The sequence below is a fragment of the Dipodomys merriami genome, unplaced genomic scaffold, assembly GCF_024711535.1.
Source record: "Dipodomys merriami isolate MVZ:Mamm:240054 unplaced genomic scaffold, mDipMer1.0.p SCAF_7, whole genome shotgun sequence".
NCBI lineage: Eukaryota > Metazoa > Chordata > Mammalia > Rodentia > Heteromyidae > Dipodomys > Dipodomys merriami.
In genome coordinates, this window is record NW_027206290.1 from 38,421,843 (window position 1) to 38,443,357 (window position 21,515).

Here is a 21,515-nt window from a genome sequence, read left to right on the forward strand (position 1 = left end):
AAGTTCACATGCAGCACCCTACCTGCAGTGAATGCAGATGGGAACGTGGTCATTCTCTTGATAACAACGCACATCCCAGATAAGCTCCAGGAGAGGGTCTACAGATGATGGAACATCATGATCTGGCCAATTCTTATAATGAAACTGGTGGATGGTTCGAGTTTCCTATAAAAATGCAGGCAGAAGAAGTGATGAGTCTGATTTAATTCTTCATAGCATTTTCTGCCATCTATTCTGCTTTCTGTTCTATAGATCTCTGGCAACAAGAGTGCTTACGAGAACAATCAAAAGGACAGGAAGTCACTTATTCTCCTCCCCTCTTTTATTTTGCCAGTACTAGGGTTTGAACTCAGGGTCTGGGTGCTGTCCTGTAGCTTTTTATTTGTGTTGAACTCTGGGCCTGTGCTCTGTCACTGTTCAAAGCTAGCACCCTTGAACACAGCTGCTTTTTTAGTATGGGTTTTTGTTGCTATTGTTTTGTTTTGTGAATAAGAGTCTCACAGACTTTCCTCCTGGGCTCGCTTTGAACTGCAAGTAGCTAGGATTATAGGCATGAGTCATCCACTCCTGGCTTCTGTTTAAATGGAGATAAAAGTCTCGAAGACTTTTTTGCCTGGACAGGCTTTGAACCATGATCCTCAGATCTCAGCCTCCAATGAATAGCTAAGATTACAGGCATGAACCCAACTCACTCACTGCTTTCTTATCCCCAATATCCCTATTTACAAGAAAGGTAAATATGGAAATAGTCCAAAGCAAATTTTCCCTAATCGTTTATCTCATATAGTCATAGACAGGCTGACATTAAATCCCTCTCCTTAGAAAGGGCAAGATTGGATCTAAATCAGCCTGAGCCCCTAAGTTGGTCCCTGGTCTATTCGAGGTTCATCCTATGAATATTATCATTTTTATGTATGCATGATGTGGGACAGACCAGAGAATACAGATTACTACCTTTGACTATGAAGGCTTATTTGGGACATCAAAGACTCCAACTCTCATGCCTATCCCAGTCACACACATACATATTTATCTGCATGATTGCTGTAGGCTTCTGTTTTTGCTTTTTTTTTTTTTTTGGGTCCAGTCGTGGGGCCTGAACTCTGGGTCTGGGCGCTATCCCTCAGCTCTTCAGCTCAAGGCTAGCGCTCGACCACTTGAGCCACAGCACCACTTCCAGCTTTTTTCTTTTTGCTTATGTGGTGCTGAGGAATTGAACCCAGGGTCTCATGCATGCAAGGCAAGCGCTCTACCACTGAGCCACCTTCCCAGCCCCTGCTGTAGGCTTTTGAGCTTACATTTATATATATATATATATATAAAGATACTGTACAGAGGTATTACAGTTACATGAAAAGGTAATGAGTCCATTTCCTATTGAGCATTGTTACCCCTCCTTTGTTTTTCCTCTACCATCCCTTTCTTCCCCCAACTCCTCCCCCTCATCCACCCCCCCCCCAGCTTACCATTTCTAATCTACACTTACGCTATTGAACTTGGCTTTTAGTGTTCTGATCATATAATCAGACTTCCTTTTTTCAGCCTCCTAAGAAGAAGAAGAAGATTGAAATATTAGTAAGTTCAAAGATAAGCTTTCTCAGAAGATCCTAGAACAGACATCAATCATACTTACACAGGATATGGAGAAAGGACCAAATTCCAGCTGTATCTCACCTGGCTCCGCCCAATAGCGCTCACACTTTTTCTGTAACACAAAACCAAACAGTGATTTCTCTCAACATAGTCTAGAGCACTTCTGGTTTTCTGGTGGTTTATTAGAGATATGAGTCTCACAGACTTTCCTGCCCAGGCTGGCTTTGAACCACAATCCTCAGATCTCAGCCTTCTGAGTAGCTAGGATTACAGGCGTGAGCCACCGACGCCTGGCTTCACTTTTTTTTTTTAAGTATACTGGAAAAGTATATAAAAGAGGTCCTTCTTGTTGAAAAGCTTTTAGGACTCATTCCTCACTTGAACTAAGAAGATGATATGATTTTTACCCAGGTACACTTACAGAAAGTCCAGCTTCCAATTTTTCCTTCTTCCTTTACCTTTAGGTCTCTAGGTGCTAGGCAGCCACTCACCTTTCCCATTTCAAACTCCATGCAAGCCATAACAATGACCTGGGGAGGAAGAGTAAAAGAGAAAGAAACTGGCATATCTGCACAGCTAGAAAGGACACATGGGCCCTGAGTCAGAAGGGTTTCATCACTGTTTTTCTGTTTTGTTTTGTTTCTATAGCAAAAGAGAAATCCTGGTGACTGATAAAATGTTTCTCTTATTCTTCCTTTTTCTGTCCTCACTTCCTTTTATTTTCTCTATTCAAGTCAGCAAATTCTTGTTAGCAAAAGAGCTTGTCAAGGTATAAACTTTCGTTTCCTTGAACTAGAATGACATTTGAATAAAACATGCCTGGTCCTGAAATTCTGCCCACCAATAAGAAAAGCACTAGTTTTAATGGATGAGAAAGCTCAAGCACATCCTGATATCCCTAAGATGTCATCTCTTTGTCCTTAAGAATCAGGAGATGAAGCGTGAGCAGCAACGCTGTCTTACCAGGACGCCATATTCCCATACCATCCTCCAGAAGTCCAGAAGGGTTGTGCACAGAGGGCCCTGCGTGGCAATGTAAGCCTTTGGTTCATAAACTCCCTAAAGGGGAACAGAAATTGCATGAAGTGAGTACTGAAAATACCTTCCTCTCAGTTCTCTTCCCAACCCCCTTCTTCAGGTTTGTAGAGAACTATGAAATGATTTGATTTCACAGTACCTTTATGAAGTTGGCATTGATGTAGCTGGAATCCTCATCAGAAGTTAGCAGGGATAGCTCTACCCGGCTATGATCATCTGAAATACGAAAGAACAACAGTGTAAGTAAGAAGGCTGACATTGCTGGGAAGGTGGCTCAGTGGTAGAGCGCTTGCCTTGCAAGCCTGAGGCCCTGGGTTCGATTCCTCAGCACCATATAAGCAAAAAGAAAAAAGCCGGAAGTGGCGCTGTGGCTCAAGTGGTAGAGCACTAGCCTTGAGCTGAAGAGCTGAGGGACAGCGCCCAGGCCCAGAGTTCAGGCCCCACGACCGGACCCCCCCCAAAAAAGAAGGCTGACATAGAGGGTTCAGTCAGGGCCTAACTCTATGAGTGTTTGGTGACAGCAAATGAATGAATGAATGAACGAATTATCAATAGTACAATCTTTTTTTTTTCTACCAGTCCTGAGGCTTAAACTCAAGTCCTGTCCACTGTCCCTGAGCTTCTTTTGCTCAAGGCTAGCATTCTACCACTTGAGCCACAGCGCCACTGCCATCTTTTTCTGTTTATGTGGTACTGAGGAATTTGAACCCAGGGCTTCATGCATGCTAGGCAAGCACTCTACCACTAAGCCACATTCCCAACCAATAGTACTATCTTTACAATCACAAATAGTGCATTCTGATCTGCTGGTTAAATATATGTGGTTGAAACAGGGCATCAGTGGCTCACGCCTGTAATCCTACCTACTCAGGAGGCTGAGATCTGAGGATCACAGTTCAAAGCCAGCCAGGGCAGAAAAGTCCTGGTGAGACTCTTTATCTCCAATTAACTACTCGAAAATTGGATGTGGCACTGTGGCTAAAAGTGATAGAGTGCTAGTCTTGAGTAAAAGAGCTCAGGCCCTCAGCACCCAGACCCCGAGTTCAAGACCCCAGCTTAAAAAAAAAAAAAAAAAGGAAAAAGAAAGAAAAGATAGATGATTGAAATTCAGAGAAAGTACAAGTTTAGAGGGAAAAATGGAACTTACAGGGCAAAATATCCTTATATCTATTTTTCTTGAAATTCTTGGGTCTCTGAGCCACAGTAGTGGGGTAGGTTTTGTCTGCCTTGTACTTGGTGGACTGCGTTTTCAGCTTCTGTAATAAAATTCCAAGAACAGTTAGTTTTACTAAATAAAGGAGGTAAAAGGCTAATGCTAGAGAGCTTTCTTTCTCCACTTTTTTTTTTTTTTGGGGGGGGGTGGCCTGGTCGTGGGGCCTGAATCTGGGCCTGGGCGCTGTTCCTCAGCTCTTCAGCTCAAGGCTAGCACTCTACCCCTTGAGCCACAGGGCCACTTCCCACTTTTTTGTTCTGATGCTTATGTAGTGTTGAAGAATCGAACCCAGGGCCTCATGCATGCAAGGCAAGCGCTCTACCACTGAGCCACCTTCCCAGCCCTCTTTCTCCACTTTCCAAACACTGCAGCTCAAGTCTTTTAGCATCCTCTGGGGTGGACTGCTTTCAGAGCAGGGCATCGGAACAGCAAGTAAAAGGAGAAGTAAAAGATCACGATTTTTGCAGCTGTGCCACAGATAACAAAAACTTAAAGGTGAAACTGGTGAGTATTTAAGGAAGCAAATACCTTCTGAAAGCAAGCTAAATGTTCCACCCAACCAGCAGACACTAAAACTTGATTTATTTTCCTTACAATTGCTCTGCACTACACTGGTCAACAGGAAAGTCAGTAAGTTCCATCAGTCTTTTTACTGATGACTTTTTTTTTCCTAAATGGAAATGAAGCTAAAGCAAACTCTGTCTACATCTATTGAAATGCAAATGTTTCCATTCCACAGCGTTTTTGGTTTTGGTGCCAGTATTCAGACTTGAATCCAGGTCCTCCGGGCTCACAGCTGGTACTCTACCACTTCAGCCCAGCCTCAAATAATACTCTTAATAGCATCTGGGACAGGCAGGAAATAACTCAACAGTACTGAACAGGAGTCGTCATGATAATAATTTCCTTAAAATGATTCCCATTTTCTAGTACTATACTATGGAACAAAACTTAGGTTAGCTGGGCACTAGTGGCTCACGCCTGTAATCCTAGCTACACAGGAGGCTGAGATCTGAGGATCATGGTTCAAAGCCAGCCTGGGCAGGAAAGTCCATGAGACTCTTATCTCTAATAAACCACTCAGAAATCTGGAAGTGGTGTTGTGATTCAAGTAGTAGAGCGCTCGCCTTGAGCTGAAGAGCTGAGGGACAGTGCCCGGGCCCTGAGTTCAAGCCCCACAACTGACAAAAAAAAAAAGAAAGAAAGAAAGAAAGAAAAACAGGTTAGAGGAAGCAATTCCTCTTTGGCTCTATGTTAGAAATTATTCTTGTTCTAAATTTCATCAACTAAGTCTATGTGAGACCTGGTCAGTTTCCAAAAGCAAAGGGAGAAAAGCATCTAGGACTATCAATAAAAATATCTGCTTATGCTAAAAAAAATAATTTTCATCATTTTCCCCACTATTCAGTGTAGGGTTGGTTATATGAGAAACATGAGTTTCTCCCATGGGCTACAACCCTGGGCCATCTCAGTCTTTTTTTTTTTTTTTTTGTCCATCATAGGGTCTGAACTCTGGGCCTGGGTGCTGTCCCTCAGCTCTTCAGCTCAAGGTGAGCACTCTACCACTTGAGCCACAATGCCACTTCCATTTTTTTTCTGTTTATGTGATACTGAGAAATCAAACCCAAAGGCCTCATGCATGCGAGCAAGCACTCTACCACTGAGCCACCTTCCCAGCCCCCATCTTCTCAATCTTTAGCTTCTGTTTTGAAATTTCCTCATTCCTTGGCCCTTATTAGTCTAAATTACATCTTGCTTCTCTTCCTTGTTTGACTCGTCTTTGCCACTTCCCATTATATCCTTTTAGTCCTCTCTTCTTTTCTGTCTTCTGATTGAGAATTACTCGGTTTTAGCATGGTATCCTCAAATCTTAGCTCCAGTGGTTAGCTTTTCAGGAGGCTGTGATCTTGGGATCAAAGCCAGCCTGGTCAGACAACTCAAGAGACAAGTCTTACCTCCACCAACGAGCCAGAGGTGGAGGTGTAGCCTAAGTAATAGAGCACCAGCCTTGAATAGAAAAAAAGCTAAGGAGCAACCCAAGGCCTTGAGTTCAAGTCCCAGTACCTGTATAGAGTACACACACATACACACACACACACACACACACACACACACACACACACACACACACACACACATTTGCATGGAGACAAAGTGTACTCATGGAAGGCATATAGGTGCTTGTTGATTTATGTAACTGATTCAGACTTACTTACATTTCAACCCTAATTGTTTGCCTTGTGCTTTTGTCTCCCTTTGGCCTCACTCTCCTTTCTAGTAGAATGGGACTGCATCACTGCATCTTGGAAATATGTAATTTATCTTTAATTTTATTAAGTCTCATAGCTAAGTGTTTGCCTTGAGTCTTAGAGGCAGCTTTAGACTTCAGCTTTTGAGCTGCAGATGCTGCACCACAGTTCAAATATAGACTCGAACTCTGGAGAATGCCAGAATTTTGAATCTTTGAGGACTCTTAGTGTTGGATTAAATGCATTTTGCTTTTTAAGATGGCCACGACTCTTTAGGGGTAAGGGACAGAATGTTCTGGGTTGGGTATAAAGTTTCCCCACGGATTCAGGTCCTGGAGACTGGGCTGATACAAATGGACAGACTTTAGGGGCGTGCTTGGATCCTGGGAACTCTGACCTATTCAATGGATTGATTAACGCCCATAACGTTCCATAACACTGTGTTATGGAACACAGTGACAGGACAAGGCAGAGCAGCCTGGTGGAAGGAGGACATTAGAGGTGTGTTCAGAGGGTGTACTCTGTCCAGTTCCTGTCTGTTGATGTCTTTCTATTTTCTGGGACCATGAAGAAAGTAACTGCTCCCCTGTGCTCACTCGGCAGAGATGGCTCAGTATCACCGCAGCCCCGCAGCCAAGCAGCCGTGGACAGAAACCGTGGACAGCTGAGGCAAGTCTTTCCTCTCTCAAGCATTCTGCATGGCTGTGATACAGCAGCAACTAATAGACATGCCGTCCACAAGTATGACCAATACTTAACTGTAGGGTCTTTCCCTTATAGCCAGCTACGAGGACTGATGCTGATCTTCACTCATTTCTTTCTCTGCTCATTCATTAGGCATAATTATGTCATCTGTGCTTTGCACATTTTTCCTAAACTCAAAACAATTTCAGAGCTAGGTGCAGGTGGCTCACACCTGTAATCCTAGCTGTGGCTGAGATCTGAGGATTGTGGTTAGAAGCCTGCCCTGGAAGAAAAGTCCATGACACTCATATTTCCAATTAACCACTCAAAAAACTGGAAGCGGTTTTGAACTGCAATCCTCAGATCTCAGGCTCCTGAGTAGGTAGGATTACAGGTGTGAGCCACTGATGCCCAGCTTACATAGTTCTTTAGTCTTATTTGCATCATGGGTTGAATCCTTCTGGGTTTCCGTAGTTGGAGCAGGAAGGGATGCTGGACTGCTATCTGTACATCATATTCGTATATCAAGATAGAAATACTAGTGACCTAATTTAGAAATTTCAGAACATTTAACTAACACCAGGCACATAGGAAACTATACAGTATTTCTACACTCATTGACCTTATGCACCCTCTGAATGGTCATTTTCACTCTGCCATGCAAAGATTTAGATTTCTTGAAGAGAACTTTCTGGAAATCTCCAGAACATATCCCAGAACATGCTCCTTGTCATACTGTGTTCTTGTTGGGTTTTAGTTGTTGTTTTTGCTTTGCTGTAGAATGCTTTCCAAGAATGCTACAGACAAAGTCTTTCCAATGATTTTGATAAAATACCACAGATACAGGTTCTGAATGGGTGTCGTATATTCTTGTTTAGCCTCCACTGGAACCTTCCACAAGGAACAAAATGGCTTTCTCTTTTCCTATTGTTTTCTCTTTCCTGGAGTCCTCAGGCTGGGGACAAAGGAGACGTTCAGTAACATCATACAGAAAACACCTACAGAACGGATAACCTACTGTGGAAATTCTGAGTTTTCCCCTGATATCAACCCAGGGTCAGACCACGGCAAAGCACTTTTTTTTTTTTAATTCCTCTTCTCTCCCTGCCAGACACCAGGCTCCGGTGCCCAACAGAGAATGGAGCAGTGCAGAGTTGGCAGAGCTGACAGACCACACTAGAGATGAGGGAATTTTATTAGCGTGTATCAGTAGTCTGGGGAGAGGTCACTGTGCTAATTCCATAGCATGTACTTGGAATAGGTGTCACTCCCCGAAATCAGGGGAGCCTGAAAATAGGAAGAAAAGAGTAGAAGAGAGAAAGTAAAAGTAGCCTAGCTACTCAGGAGGCTGAGATCTGAGAATTGCAGTTTGAAGCCAACCCAGGCAGACAAATCCAACAGACTTTTATTTCCCACTAACCAGCAAGAAAATGGAAGGAGAGGTGTGCTCAAGTGATAGAGCACCAGCCATGAGCAGAAAAATGTAAAAGTCTGAACCTCTGAGTTCACACCCCAGTACTGCCACATGCCACCACGCAACCTCCCCCCCGCCACACACACACACTCAAGGAGAAAGCTGGACTATGTGGCCACCCCACATAGTTTATAGTTGAAGTTTGGAAAGAAGGGAGGTCGAAGGGTAAAAGGATTTCTCTGCCAGCCAACAAAGTGAGGAATAACTCCCCAGGAGGAGGCACTGTTAGGAACACCAGGGAAGAGTGGCTGAGAGAATGGAGTGGCGAGATCCTAGATAGGGTAGGATGGGTGGAAAACTAGATTCCGTGTGTGCTCATAAGCTAACTCATTCACTCAGCTTGCAGATTTGTGCCCCTCTCTTCAAGAAACTACCACAGATGGGATCCTGGCCTCACGAAGTCAGGACTAAGCTTTTTGTGTAGGTTGTGGGACTTGAACTCAGGGTTTGGGTGCTGTCCTTGAGCTTTTCTGCTCAAGGACAGTGCACTACAACTTTGAGCCACAGCTCCATTTTTGGTTTTCTGGTGGTTAATTGGAGATAAGAGTCTCACAAGAGAGATTGAGAGCGGGCACTGGGGGCTCCTGTCTGTAATCCTAGTTACTAAGGAGGCTGAGATCTGAGGATTGAGGTTCAAAGCCAGCCTGGGCAAGAAAAGTCTGTAAGACTCTTATCTCCAATAAACCACGAGAAAACTGCAAGTGGCTCTGTGGCTCAAGCGGTAGAGTGCTAGCCTTGAGCTGAAATGCTGAGAGACAGTGCCCAGGCCCAGAGTTCAAACCCCACTAACCGACAAAAAAGAGACTGGGGTGGGGGGCTGGGAAGGTGGCTCAGTGGTAGAGTGCTTGCCTTGCATGCATGAGGCCCTGGGTTCCATTCCTCAGCACCACATAAGCAAAAAAGAAAAAAGCCGTAAGTGGTGCTGTGGCTCAAGTGGTAGAGTGCTAGCCTTGAGCCGAAGAGTTGAGGGACAGTGCCCAAGCCCAGAGTTCAGGCCCCATGACCGGACCCCCCCCAAAAAAAAAGAGATGGGGGAGAGAGGGAGAGAGAGAGAGAGGGAGGGAGGGGGAGAGGGAGAGGGAGGGAGAGGGTGAGTGCCAGCGAGAGGGAGAGACATCTGGGTACTGGTAGCTCACACCTAGCTATTCAGGAGGCTGAGATCTGAGGACTGAGGTTTAAGCCAGACAAGGCAGGAAAGTCTGGGAGACTCTTTTTTTTTTGGGGGGGGGGGTCCAGTCATGGGGCCTGAACTCTGGGCCTGGGTGCTGTCCCTCAGCTCTTCAGCTCAAGGCTAGCACTCTACCACTTGAGCCACAGCGCCACTTCCAGCTTTTTTCTTTTTTGCTTATGTGGTGCTGAGGAATCGAACCCAGGGCCTCAGCCATGCAAGGCAAGCACTCTATCACTGAACCACCTTCCCAGCCCTGGGAGACTCTTATCTTCAATTAACCACCAGAAAACGGGAAGTGGAGCTGTGGCTCAAAGTGGTAGAGCATTATCCTTGAGCAAAATTGCTCAGAGACAGTGCCCAGGCCTGGATTCAAGCCCCATGACCAACAACAACAAAGGCACTCAGACTTTCCTGCCATCAGCACCTGGCTTGTGCATGGTTTTCTATCGCTAAACTGAATTAAGGTCATTTTCAAAAGAGAACAAGAAGAGAGGGAGAAGGGAAGGAGTGAGGGAGAGAGGAAGGGAAAAAGAAGAGAGGGAGGAAAAAGAAAGAGGTAAGGAAGGGAAAGGAGGGAGACAGGAAGAAAGGAAAGGAAAGGAAGGGAAAGGAAGGGAAAGGAAAGGAGGGAGGGGAGGGAGGGGAGGGAGGGAAGAAGGAGGGGGGGAAGGAAGGAAGGAGGAGAAAGAGAAGAGGAAGGGAGGGTAGGTTTCTCTGAGGAAGTAACCATGAATGGACAGCAGAATTCCTGAATGCTAATGAGGGAGAGGAATGCAGGAATGATGAAGGCACAGAATACTGAAAGGAAGTTAGCCACCTTCCTCTGTCTCAGGGCAAGGCCCGAGTACCTGGCACTGCCTGGCTGCCAGTCACATCAGGGCTGTCAGTCCCATCACAGATCCTAGGCTCGGCACAGAGGTGTCCAGCCAAGCAGGAGAGAGGGCCTACAGGGCAGGGGGGAGGAAGGGGGTGAGAAGGGGGAGGTAATATGGGGCATGGGCCCAGAAGTACCCAGATCTTTTGGTAATTCCCATGTCCATCACCACTTAGACGACTGGTGGCCAGGTGTCACAGAACGAGCCCTGAAACCAGAAGCATCCTGTCCGGAGAGAATTCATTTAGGCCTTAAGACAGATGGAAAGCCCTATGATTTAATAGCACCAGTTGCACTGTCCATGCTAGCCATCCCTCCCCAGAGCTACAGAACACCTGTGTCTGGGCTGAGGGCAAGGCTGTTTTTCCACCGGAGGACGTGAGTCAGTGAGTCGTGAGGTTCCACTAAATCCCCACCCAACACAAATTAGAAGCCAGGGAAGCAAGGAAGTGATGAGTACCATGGGTACAGTGGGGGTGGAGGCCAGCCGCAGGGAGGAAGGAGGTCTTCTAGGTCAGACCTGATCACGGGCTGGAGGTCTTCTAGGTCAGACCTGATCACGGGCTGGCCCCTGAGATAGCTGCTTTAAGTTTATACGCACATCTTTTATGTACTTTTCTAAGTGTATGCTGTAGTTCTCAATTGGAACCAGCTTAAAAACATAAAACCTAAGCCAGGTACTAGCCTCCAAACTATTTTAGAGGCCGAGATCTGAAAGATGGTGGTTCAAAGCCATCCCAGGCTGGAAAGTCCATGAATCTCTTACCTCCAGTTAGCCACCCCCGAAAAGCTGGAATGGAGATGTGGCTCAAGTGGGAGAATGCTAGACTTGAGCAAAAAAGCTCAGGGAATTGGGTGGGGGGAGGGGAGAGGCTGGGAAGGGAGGTGAAGGGTAAACAAAGGAGGAGGCTGCAATGCTTGGTAAGAAATGTATGCATTATCCTGCCCATGTAATTGTAGCCCCTCTGTACAGTATGTTCTCAAATAAAATAAAATAAAATTAAAAAAAAAAAAAAAAAAAGCTCAGGGACTGTGCCCAGACCCCAGTTCAAGCCCCAGGACCAGCACCCAAACAAACAAACAGAAACAAAAACAACCTATGAAAGTTCTTAAGCAGAGAAGACATGACCGTATTCTGTATTATGAAAAGATCACTTGGGGAAGTAGAGGTGTTACTTAAGTAGCAGAGTAACTGCTTGAGTGGAAAAGCCAAGTGAGCCGATGAGGCCCTGAGTTGAAGCCCCAGTACACACAGGGGGAAGAAAATGAAAGGTGGGACAAAACCTGAAGCAGAGAAACTAGATGGAAGGTAGGTAACTGCTATAATTTGGTGGCCTGAGCTTAAGAGAGGTGAAATATTAGAGATGTAGATTGCACTATTTATTTTATTTATTTATTTTTTGTTGTTGTTGGTTGTGGGGCCTGAACTCTGGGTCTGGGTGCTTCAGCTCAAGGCCACAGCACCACTTCCAGTCTTTTCTGCTTATGAGATACTGAGGAATTGAACCCAGGGCCTCATACATGCCAGGCAAGCAATCCACCACTGAGCCACCTTTCCAGCCCCTAGACTGCACTATTTAAACAAACAAACACATAAACAGAATAAAATGCTGGTATTACCCCTCAGCTCTTTTTCCCACCGAATTTGGCTCGGGATTGGTAATCTAGAGGCCGGCACATACTTCCTCTCTACCCACTCTGTAGTAACTCAGGAGTTCGTGCTGGCCGGGCACCGGTGGCTCAAGCCTTTAATCCTAGATACTCGGGAGGCTGAGATCTGAGGATCACCGTTCAAAGCCAGCCTAGGTAGGAAAGTCTGTGAGACTCTTATCTCCAATTAATCACAGAAAAAGTCAGAAGTGGGGCTGTGGCTCAAGTGGTAGAGTGCTAGCCTTGAGCAAAAGAAGCTCAGGGACAGCGCCAAGGCCCCAAGTTAAAGCCCCATGACAAAAAAAAAAAAAGCATTCATTCAGCCTGGCCAGCCATGATGCTGAGCTGAGCTGAGCTGAGCTGACAGCAGAAGCCTGGCAGCAGAGTGCTAGTCTTGGAGGGCAAAGGCATTTTTCATGGTTGTTATTTATTAACTTACTTGGTGGTATTGGGTTTGAACTCGGAGCCTTACACTTGTTACCAGCTGAGTGATATCCCTAGTCAGTAAAAGAATTGTTTATTCCATTCACTAAAACCAAAACCAAATCCGGCACATAGTAGGTGTTCAATAAGTATTACAAGGGGCTGGGAAGGTGGCTGAGTGGTAGAGCGCTTGCCTTGCATGCATGAGACCCTGGGTTCAATTCCTCAGCACCACATAAGCAAAAAGAAAAAAGCCAGAAGTGGCACTGTGGCTCAAGTGGTAGAGCACTAGCCTTGCACTGAAAAGCTGAGGAATAGCGCCCAGGCCCAGAGTTCAGGCCCCACAACTGGACCCAAATAAATAAATAAATAAATAAATATTACAAATGACTGCCTTTTTTTTTTTTTTTGAGGCAGGTTGGCCCTAAGTTGGCCAAGCTGCCTCCAGGGTAGTCCTGTTCATCCCCAGGTAGCTGGGAGCACAGTCATGCGCTATCATGCTGGGCTCACGTTTAATTGGTTATTATAACTATTGTTTTTGTTGTTGTTGTTGTTGTTTTGGTCCAGGCCATGGAACTTGAATTCAGGGCCTGGGCTGTCCCAGAGCTTTTTTCAAAAGTCAAGGCTAGCTCTCTACCACTTGACCATAGCTCTACTTCTGGCTGTTTTTGGTGCTTAATTAGAGAGTAAAGAGTTTCATGGACTTCTCTGCCCAGCTGGCTTAGATCTGCAATCCTCAGACCTCAGCTTCCTGGGTAGCTAGGATGACAGGTGTGAGCCACTGGAGCCTGGAAAACTATTGATAATCATCACAAGAGCCTTGTGAGGATGAGTAGGACATAAATTATGATCCTCATTTTGTAAGTTAGAAAACAGATTTGGAGACATTAAGGAACATGTCAAGTTGGTAATCTGGTTGTCGGGATCAAGTCCATCCCCTTGTTTTTTTCCCACTTCACATCTAAAACGCTGAGGCTTAATGCTCTTATAGTTTTGAATCACCAGTTGGAAGTGTTCCAAAACACATGATCAGTTATTATCCAACACTGGGTGTCATCTGACATGCCAGGTTCCTGGGTGAATGAGGCCTGGCCAGCACCATCGAACACTCACGTCTCTCTACATGCCCTCAGTTGTCCACTTGTCACCTCCCTCTCCCCCCCCCCCAGCCAGTTTACCTCTCCAAGCAATAAAAGCGGATCCACATCTAGACTCAAGTGGTAGAAGGCTGGGAAGGTGGCTCAGTGGTAGAGCGCTTGCCTTTCATGCATGAGACCCTGGGTTCCATTCCTCAGCACCACATAAGCAAAAAGAAAAAACCGGAAGTGGCGCTGTGGCTCAAGTTGTAGAGCGTTAGCCTTGAACTGAAGAGCTGAGGGACAGCGCCCAGGCCCAGAGTTCAGGCCCCACAACCGGACCCAAAAATAAATAAATAAATAATCAAGTGGTAGAGAGCCAGCCTTGAGCAGAAAAGCCAAGTGACAGAGGTCCTGAGTTTAAGGCTAGCACCGGCACAAAAAAGAAGCGTTAAAGGAAATCCTGTTACTACAAACACACACACATGTCCTAAAACAGAGAAAAAAGTGGCAATGAGTAGTTCTGATGCTCTTTCAAATGGAATCCCATAGGAGGCTAAAAACATAAGATCCATGAAAAGTTAACTGTGGTCCTTTTCCTCCTAATTAAAGTTAGTAATTTGTACCAGATGCCAGTGGCTCACAACTATAATCCTAGCTACTCTGGAGGTAGAGACCTAATGATCAGGGTTACAGTCCAGGCAGAAAAGTCCATGAGACTTTTATTTTCAGTTAAGGATCAAAGAAAAAGCTGCAGGTGGAGCAGTGGCTCAAGTGTAAGAATACTGGCTTTGAGCAAAAAGCTCAAGGACAATGCCTAGGTCCTGAGTTTTAAGCCATAGTACTGGCACAAAAACTTAGTAATTTGAAGCATAAATTATAATCCCTCCCAGGGAACACCAGACATCAGTTGGTATTAGTATCTACATATCTGGAGTTTTATATTCCTCTGGGGAATTCCTAGTCGAATTCAAAAGTAGCAGCAAACAAAACATCACAAGCATGATTTCTGCCTTACTTAAAATATCCATGAACACCGCAGAGCAGTCTGACTCCTCCACGTCCTCCTTTGTGGTGCTGGGCACCTATTCTCCAAGGGCCATTTGGTCTGGAGAAGTTGCCACAACAAGTAAATAGGATAAGAGTGTGCGCCACAGGACTCACCAGAAATTCACTAGCAATCTCCTCACTGTTCACTTGCTTGCTTTGGATGGCATGCAGGACCTTCTGCAGAATTTCTCTTTGGTCCATGCTGCCGGACAACAGAAGCAGTCTGTGAGAGAGCTGGAGGGTGTACAAATGTGTGTCAGGGCCCAGACACCACCAAGAAGCTACCTCTGCTGCCGGAGCTTAGCATGCTGAAGGTTGTGGTTTAGTGACATCATCAAAGCCTAGAGGAAATTAGTGCGAAAGCAGCCTGTGGTCACACTACACACAGAGCCATCACCCCCGGCAGGGCCCTAGCGCCTTCCCCCTAGCCGAGGAGCCTGGCTACAGCTCATGTGGGAACAGACACAAGGCTCACCAGGACTTCAAATGTGGTCTCAGCTCTGAGAATGTTCCACCCCATCACCTTGAAGTGAGCTTTACCTCTCATTTTGCTTCTCAGAAGAGAGCCAGAACTACAGGTCTGAGGGGTGAGTTCTGCCTCTCCCCACCTCCAGAGAACACAAAGCCCCTCCCATACTGAACAAACTGCGGAAAACAGAGGACACTGCTAAGCAGTTGCACAGCTCCTACCCGGACTGTGAGCAGGTTCTTGTCACAATGGTCCGTCATCATCCAAGTAGTGCAGTTTAATTCAGAACTCTTCCATCTGTCACACAGACATCAAATTCGCTCTTGGATGAAATAAAATGGGCTGCTTCTCAGCCTCCTCTCCCGGGGCTGGGGTGTGGTGGCGTTCTCAGCACTTCAGTCCCCTGCCATGTGTGAGCTTCCTGTGGTTGTATGTGCTGGTGTGCATGCACACGAAGCCAGCGGTCCTCACAGTGCGAGCGCAACCAGGCGGCTACTGGACGCCCAGGCACTGCTGGCCAACAGGGAAGGGACAGATGAAAGGAAAAGGGGCCCTTGGCTGAGACGTAGAGATTCCAGGTCAGAAAGTTAGCAGAGACACTGTTTTGTGAATGAAGCTGTCCTGTGTGGGTTTTTTGTTTTTTTGTTTTTTTTTGTCAGTCGTGGGGCTTGAACTCTGGGCCTGGGCACTGTCCCTCAGCTCTTCAGCTCAAGGCGAGTGCTCTACAACTTAAGCCATAGTACCACTTCCAGTTTTCTAGTGGTTTATTGAAGATAAGAGTCTCATGGACCTTCCTGCCCGGACTGGCTTTGAACTGTGATCCTCAGATCTCAGCCTCCTGTGTAGCTAGGATGACAGGTGTGAGCCACCAGTGCCCGGCCCTGTTTGTGGTCTTTTGGCCATACAGGCCAAATGTTCTAGAAAAGCCTCCCACATGTATTTACATAAATTCTCTTCTCAATGGTACAAATCTACCTAAGACCTAACTCCAAAATAACTAGATCTTTGAGGGCAGACATTAGATAAATAATACATGAACAAAATGAGTCTGGCTGGTCACCAGTAGCTCTCACCTACAATCCTAGTTACTCTGAAGGCTGAGTTCTGAGGATAGAGGTTCAAAGTCAGCCCAGGCAGAAAACTTTTTTTGAAAGGTTGTGCAAAACTATTGTATTTACAAAAATAGCACAAAAATGAATGCAACACAGTCACTGTACATGCACGCTTCATTCACATCTTCCACCATGAAAAGGTTGTAATGCCACAAAAGGGGGGGGCAAACTTCACCAACAGCTGCTAAGCACTGAAGCCACATGTGATACTGGAATGGATTCTACTGTGAACGCTGAGACAGGTTGAAGGCTATGAAACATAGTTATTCCAATCTTTTGGAGCCCCATCAACTTGTGTTTGAGTATGTGACTTTTCTTCCAACTTGTGGTCTTAAACTTCCATTTTACAAAATCCAGAAGGAAATACAAAAGAAATCAAGAGAGGTCATATTAAACAGGAGTTAGCGTATGAAGATATAATTAAGATGGAGAAAGAAAGAACATTAAAAGGGTACAACTTGCTTTGTTAGTTGTTGAAACCAGTCCTACATTAGAAGTTAGATAATATACACAATTATTTTCAAGTAGATTGCTTATGTTGTTCTAACATGTCCTTCTCATCAATGCACTGTTAAGCTAAGCAAACCTCTACAAAAGAACAGTCCCTTACAATAGCAGCACACACTACCGCTACCTGCAAAGCTGTCAGTCTCAAAAGACTTAGTGAATGAAAAGAAACAGAAGTGGATAAGTAACATATTAAGGAGGAATACTGGGAATTAGAAGATTCATGCAGTTCAGCTCTTTGAATCAGCCAGCCAGCTTGCTAGCGACAAGGGATGATTTCCGCTGAGGAAGGTACTGTGGAGTGGGAATGTGGTCCCCAGTGACCTCTGTCTTGTCCGGAGCTGCAGTGGGCAGTTGCTTCTTCTTCATCTTTGCTTTAACCATGTTGTAATCTCCAGAATCAAAATATTTTTGCCCTTTCTGTAATCGTTTCCTTAGAAAATCTGAACCCCCAGGCTTCTGTCCCAGGGGAGGATATCTTGCTTTTAATTTTGTGCTTCTTCAGCTTTCTCTGGACTAGTCACTTTATCTTCCATTTCCTTTTGCTCCTCAGCTGAGGCTGCCTTAAGGACTTCCGCTGACATGATGCTCCTTAACCCCATTCCTCCACCTCCTCGATGTCTCCCAGGCAGAAAACTTATACAATTTTTTCTCCAGTTAACCAGCAAAAACTCAGAAATGGAGGTGTGGCTCAAGTGGTAAAGTGCCTGTCTTGAGCAAAAAAGGCTAAAGGAAAAAAACAAAATTATCCTATGCTGGTGACACACCTGTAATCCTACTCAGGAGGCTGAGATCTGAGGATTGCAGTTTGAAGGCAGCCTGGGCAGGAAAACCTGTGAGATTGTTATCTCCAATAAACCATCAGAAAACCAGAAGTGGTGCTATGGCTCAAAGTGGTAGAATGCTACAGCCTTGGACAAAAAAACCTCAGAGACAGTGCCCAGGCTCTGAATTTGAGCCCCAGGACCAAAACAAACAAAAAAACTGAGTTTCCTGTGAAACCCAAAAGGTGAAAAAATACTGTGAAATAACTCAACCTCAATCACCTAGCTGAAAGGCCATTTCCTGCACAGACCACTCCAGCAGCAGAGAACACACTGAAAGAGAAAACAAAAACTTAAACTACTTCATTGTTCACAATTTTTTTTTTTTTTGGCCAGACCTGGGACTTAAACTCAGGCCTGGGCACTGTTCCTTGAGCTCCTTTTTCTCAAAGCTAGCGCTCTACCACTTGAGCCACAGATCCACTTCTGGCTTTTTCTGTGTATGTAGTACTGAGGAATCGAACCCAGGGCTTCATGGATGCAAGGCAAGCACTCCACCACTAAGCCACATTCCCAGCCTGTTCACAGTTGTTCTTACAGATAGAGAATGGCAGTGGGAACGTAATTCTTTTCCGAGGGCAGCACGTTGACTCATTTGTATCATGTGGGAAGCTCAGGAGTCAGGAAAGGAAACAAGTCACCAGTGAAGGTCAGCAGGTATCATGGAGAAATGAGGAACTTTTGATGAAATAATGGAAATGGAGGCATGGCTCAAGTGGTAGAAAGAGCCCAGTGAGAGCGTGGGATCCTGAGTTCAAGCCCCTGTACTCATCCCCACACAAAAAAATTACCCAAGTAGCCGGGCGCTGGTGGCTCACGCCTGTAATCCTAGCTACTCAGGAGGCTGAGATCTGAGGATCGCGGTTCAAAGCCAGCCCGGGCAGGAGAGACCGTGAGACTCCTATCTCCAATAAACCACCAGAAAACCGGAAGTGGCACTGTAGCTCAAGTGGTAGAGCGCTCGCCTTGAGCTGAAGAGCTGAGGGACAGCGCCCAGGCCCAGAGTTCAAGCCCCAGGACCGACAAAAAAAAAAAAAAATTACCCAAGTGCCGGTGACTCCCATTGTCATCCCAGCTACTCGGGAGGCTGAGATCTAGGATTGTGGTTCAAAGCCAGCCAGCCAGGTTAGACAAGAGACTTATATTCCTAACTGGCAAAGAACTGGAAATGGAGTTGTGCTTAAGTGGTAAAGTACCAGCCATGAACAAAACAGGTAAGCAAGAACAGAAAGCCCTGAGTTCAAGCCCCAGTACCAACACACAAAATAAATAAGATTTGCACCTGGGAGCTGGTGGCTCACACCTATAATCCTACTCAGGAGGCTAGGATCTGAGGATCGTGGTCCAAAGTCAGCCCAGGCAGTAAAATCCCTTAGACTCTTATCTCCAATCAGCCACCAGAAAACCAGAAGTGGTGCTGTGGCTCAAGTGGTAGTGTGCTCACCTTGAGCTGAAGAGTAGGACCACTCCCATGCCCGGAGTTCCAGGCCCACGACTGACAAAAAATAAAAAATGAAAATAAATAAATAAGATTTGCAAACACTGCCAAAACTAGCAAGACTGAGCTGGTATATAAGCACCTGGGAAGTGAGGCAGAGGTGATTTCACTGCTGGCTCGAGGGTTCAGAAAAAAGGCAGCTGACAGGCCACTGGAAGTCACTAAGAGGCCAGCATGTCAGGGCTGGGAAGGTGGCCTAAGTGGTAGAGAGCTTGCCTAGCATGCATGAGGCTCTGGGTTCGATTCCTCAGTCCCACATACACAGGAAAAAACCAGAAGTGGCACTGTGGCTCAAGTGTTAGAGCACTAGCCTTGAACAAAGAGACTCAGGGACAGCACCCAGGCTCCCTGAGTTGAAGGAAAGAGAGAAGAGAGAGAGAGAGATCCCAGAAGTTAAGAAGGAGACAACAAACAACTTCAAGGAGATCTCCATGGTGATGATCAAGGCAGCTGAGAGAGGACACCCGCTCCAGCTTCTCAGAGCACCTTCTCTGTGCCAGGGCGTTTACCTGGGAGAATCTTAACTTTAGGGGCTGGGAAGGTGGCTCAATGGTAGAGTGCGAGTGCTTGTCTCCCATGCATGAGGCCCTGGTTTCGATTCCTCAGCACCACATAAACAATAAAAGCTGGAAGTGGGTGCTGTGGCTCAAGTGGTAGAGTTCTAGCTTTGAACTGAAGAGCTGAGGGACAGTGCCCAAGCCCAGAGTTCAAGCCCCACGATGGACCAAAAAAAAAAATCTTAACTTTAATTCATTATTCTCACCTTCCCTTCATCTGAGGACCTTTGAGCTAATGTGGGTTACAAGTTATCTGTGAAACAGTCCTTCATACTCATTCTCTTGTCCTTTCTCAGTACCATTTAGATTTAACACGTCTTTACCATTCCTGTTAAGCATCTTTCCCATTTGTGTGTCTACTTTCCTGCAGCAGTGAACTCTCAGGTGATATTCCTGCCAAGACCTCTTCCATTCTAGAATTTCCTGGCTATGGAAGCTGGATGGAATTCCTTATAACTTTCCTTCCATGTAAAGGAACCAAACCCATCCTGGTGGGCTACAGGAACAATTCAGATTCCTCAGCTTACTAAACCCATCCTCACCCAACCATCTACCCACGTGGTGTAGACTTTGTTCATTCTAGCACCTCTTCTATTTTCTTACCTTTGATCAAGCTAAAAATAAAGCCACTAAGCCAGCACCTCTCCCTAACTCCATCTAACTCTTATTTTCAATTACCCTCGGTCCTTGAAGTATTATTTATATACAGCTACAGACATTTGCTGAGTTTCTTCACATGTTCCTTGTTCCTTAGAATTTATTGTAAAGACATGCAAAATACTCCCTGCAGACTGTTTTGCATGTGTGTGTGTGCGTGCGTGCAAGAACATGTGTATACACACCCTACAAGAACTTATAACCTCAGGGTCAGCTTCGCAGTAAGTTTATCAATGATACTGTCTTCTATGACATTTATATAAACCCCAATGCTTGAAATGGTCTTAAACATACCTAAAAGAACCATGTGCCAGTGGCTTATGCCGGTAAATCCTAGCTCCTCAGGAGGCTAAGAGTGGAGGATCTCAGTTCAAAGACTCTTGTTTCCAATTAACTAGCAAAAACACAAGTGAGGTATTACTCAAGTGGTCGAATACCACCCTTGGGCAAAAAAGCTAAGGGAAAGTACTTTGATCCTGAGTTCAAGCCCTAGTACTGCTACATACAAAAAACAAAACAAAAAACCCAAAACAAACATACAAACAAAAAAACATCACAGCACCTAAAACAGGCATATTACATAGTTAGGTTCTGGTGTAAAACCTATTGCCTTGACTATTCACTATACCCATTACTCTAAGGTCCCTTGCCTGGCACACATTGCTTCTGGACTTTGAAGAGTGCCACTGTGTTCAGTAGACATCCTCCCGCCCCCCTTCCCCATGCCGGGAAGCTGGCAGGACCACTGCTATGGAAGGAATGAGGTCTCCAAGACTCTGAGCCACAGAGGGGCCCAGAAAAGCTGGAGGGGCCCAAGGAAACAAGTCCTTTCCCCTCTAGCAGGAACTTGGTTCTCCTGTGCACTGGTCCTCATGACCCAGGCACTCTCCCCCAGCTTTGTACTCTGGGATCCACCTGAACTGTACCTCTGTACACAGTGGAGCACCGTTACACAAGTCAGGTGACACGTACATCTCCTTTGACAGTGTCATCTGTTCCCTGGCTCTCCCACTCCTGCCCTCCTGCCTCCACCCACGAGTTGCACAGTTCACATTCATCCATGTCCCATACGGCCAGTGCTGCAGTTTTGTGTTTTTGCCAGTCCAGGGGCTTGAACTCAGGGCCTAGACTCTGTCCCTGAGCTGCTTTTGTTCAAGGATAGCACTTTACCACTTGAACCACAGCGCCACTTCTGGCCTTTTGTGTATGTGGTACCAAGGAATTGAACCCTGGGCTTCATGCATGCTAGGCAAGCACTCTACCACTGAGCTACCTTCCCAGCCCCACCGCTGCAATTTTTCACCCTTTTTTCTCTGATTGTGTCCTCCTCTCACCCTCCATCATCTTCTGGCTATTTTTATGACTAACTGGTGGAAAGAGTTCACTGACTTCCAAC

General features: G+C 45.8%; 1 protein-coding gene and 1 pseudogene across 3 annotated transcripts in view; both read right to left on the bottom strand.

Moving 5' to 3' along the window:
- The window catches only part of Ptpn22 (protein tyrosine phosphatase non-receptor type 22), a 46,209-nt gene extending 30,926 nt beyond the window's left edge, over nucleotides 1-15,283 (bottom strand). The window contains exons 1-9 of one of the 3 annotated variants that reach the window (XM_070006379.1): nucleotides 15,186-15,283; nucleotides 14,610-14,729; nucleotides 3,779-3,887; nucleotides 2,771-2,847; nucleotides 2,557-2,652; nucleotides 2,085-2,123; nucleotides 1,634-1,705; nucleotides 1,487-1,546; nucleotides 23-165 (exon numbers count right to left, since the gene is read on the bottom strand). In XM_070006379.1, the coding sequence (XP_069862480.1) occupies nucleotides 23-165; nucleotides 1,487-1,546; nucleotides 1,634-1,705; nucleotides 2,085-2,123; nucleotides 2,557-2,652; nucleotides 2,771-2,847; nucleotides 3,779-3,887; nucleotides 14,610-14,729; nucleotides 15,186-15,227 (758 nt within the window). In that variant the 5' untranslated portion in view covers nucleotides 15,228-15,283. The remainder of the gene's footprint in view (nucleotides 1-22; nucleotides 166-1,486; nucleotides 1,547-1,633; nucleotides 1,706-2,084; nucleotides 2,124-2,556; nucleotides 2,653-2,770; nucleotides 2,848-3,778; nucleotides 3,888-14,609; nucleotides 14,730-15,185) is intronic. The other 2 variants (XM_070006376.1, XM_070006377.1) reach the window with 2 other exon arrangements.
- A 968-nt stretch (nucleotides 15,284-16,251) lies between these two features.
- LOC138816560 (cAMP-regulated phosphoprotein 19 pseudogene) lies at nucleotides 16,252-17,606 on the bottom strand (annotated as a pseudogene).
- Between the last annotated feature and the right edge of the window lie 3,909 nt (nucleotides 17,607-21,515).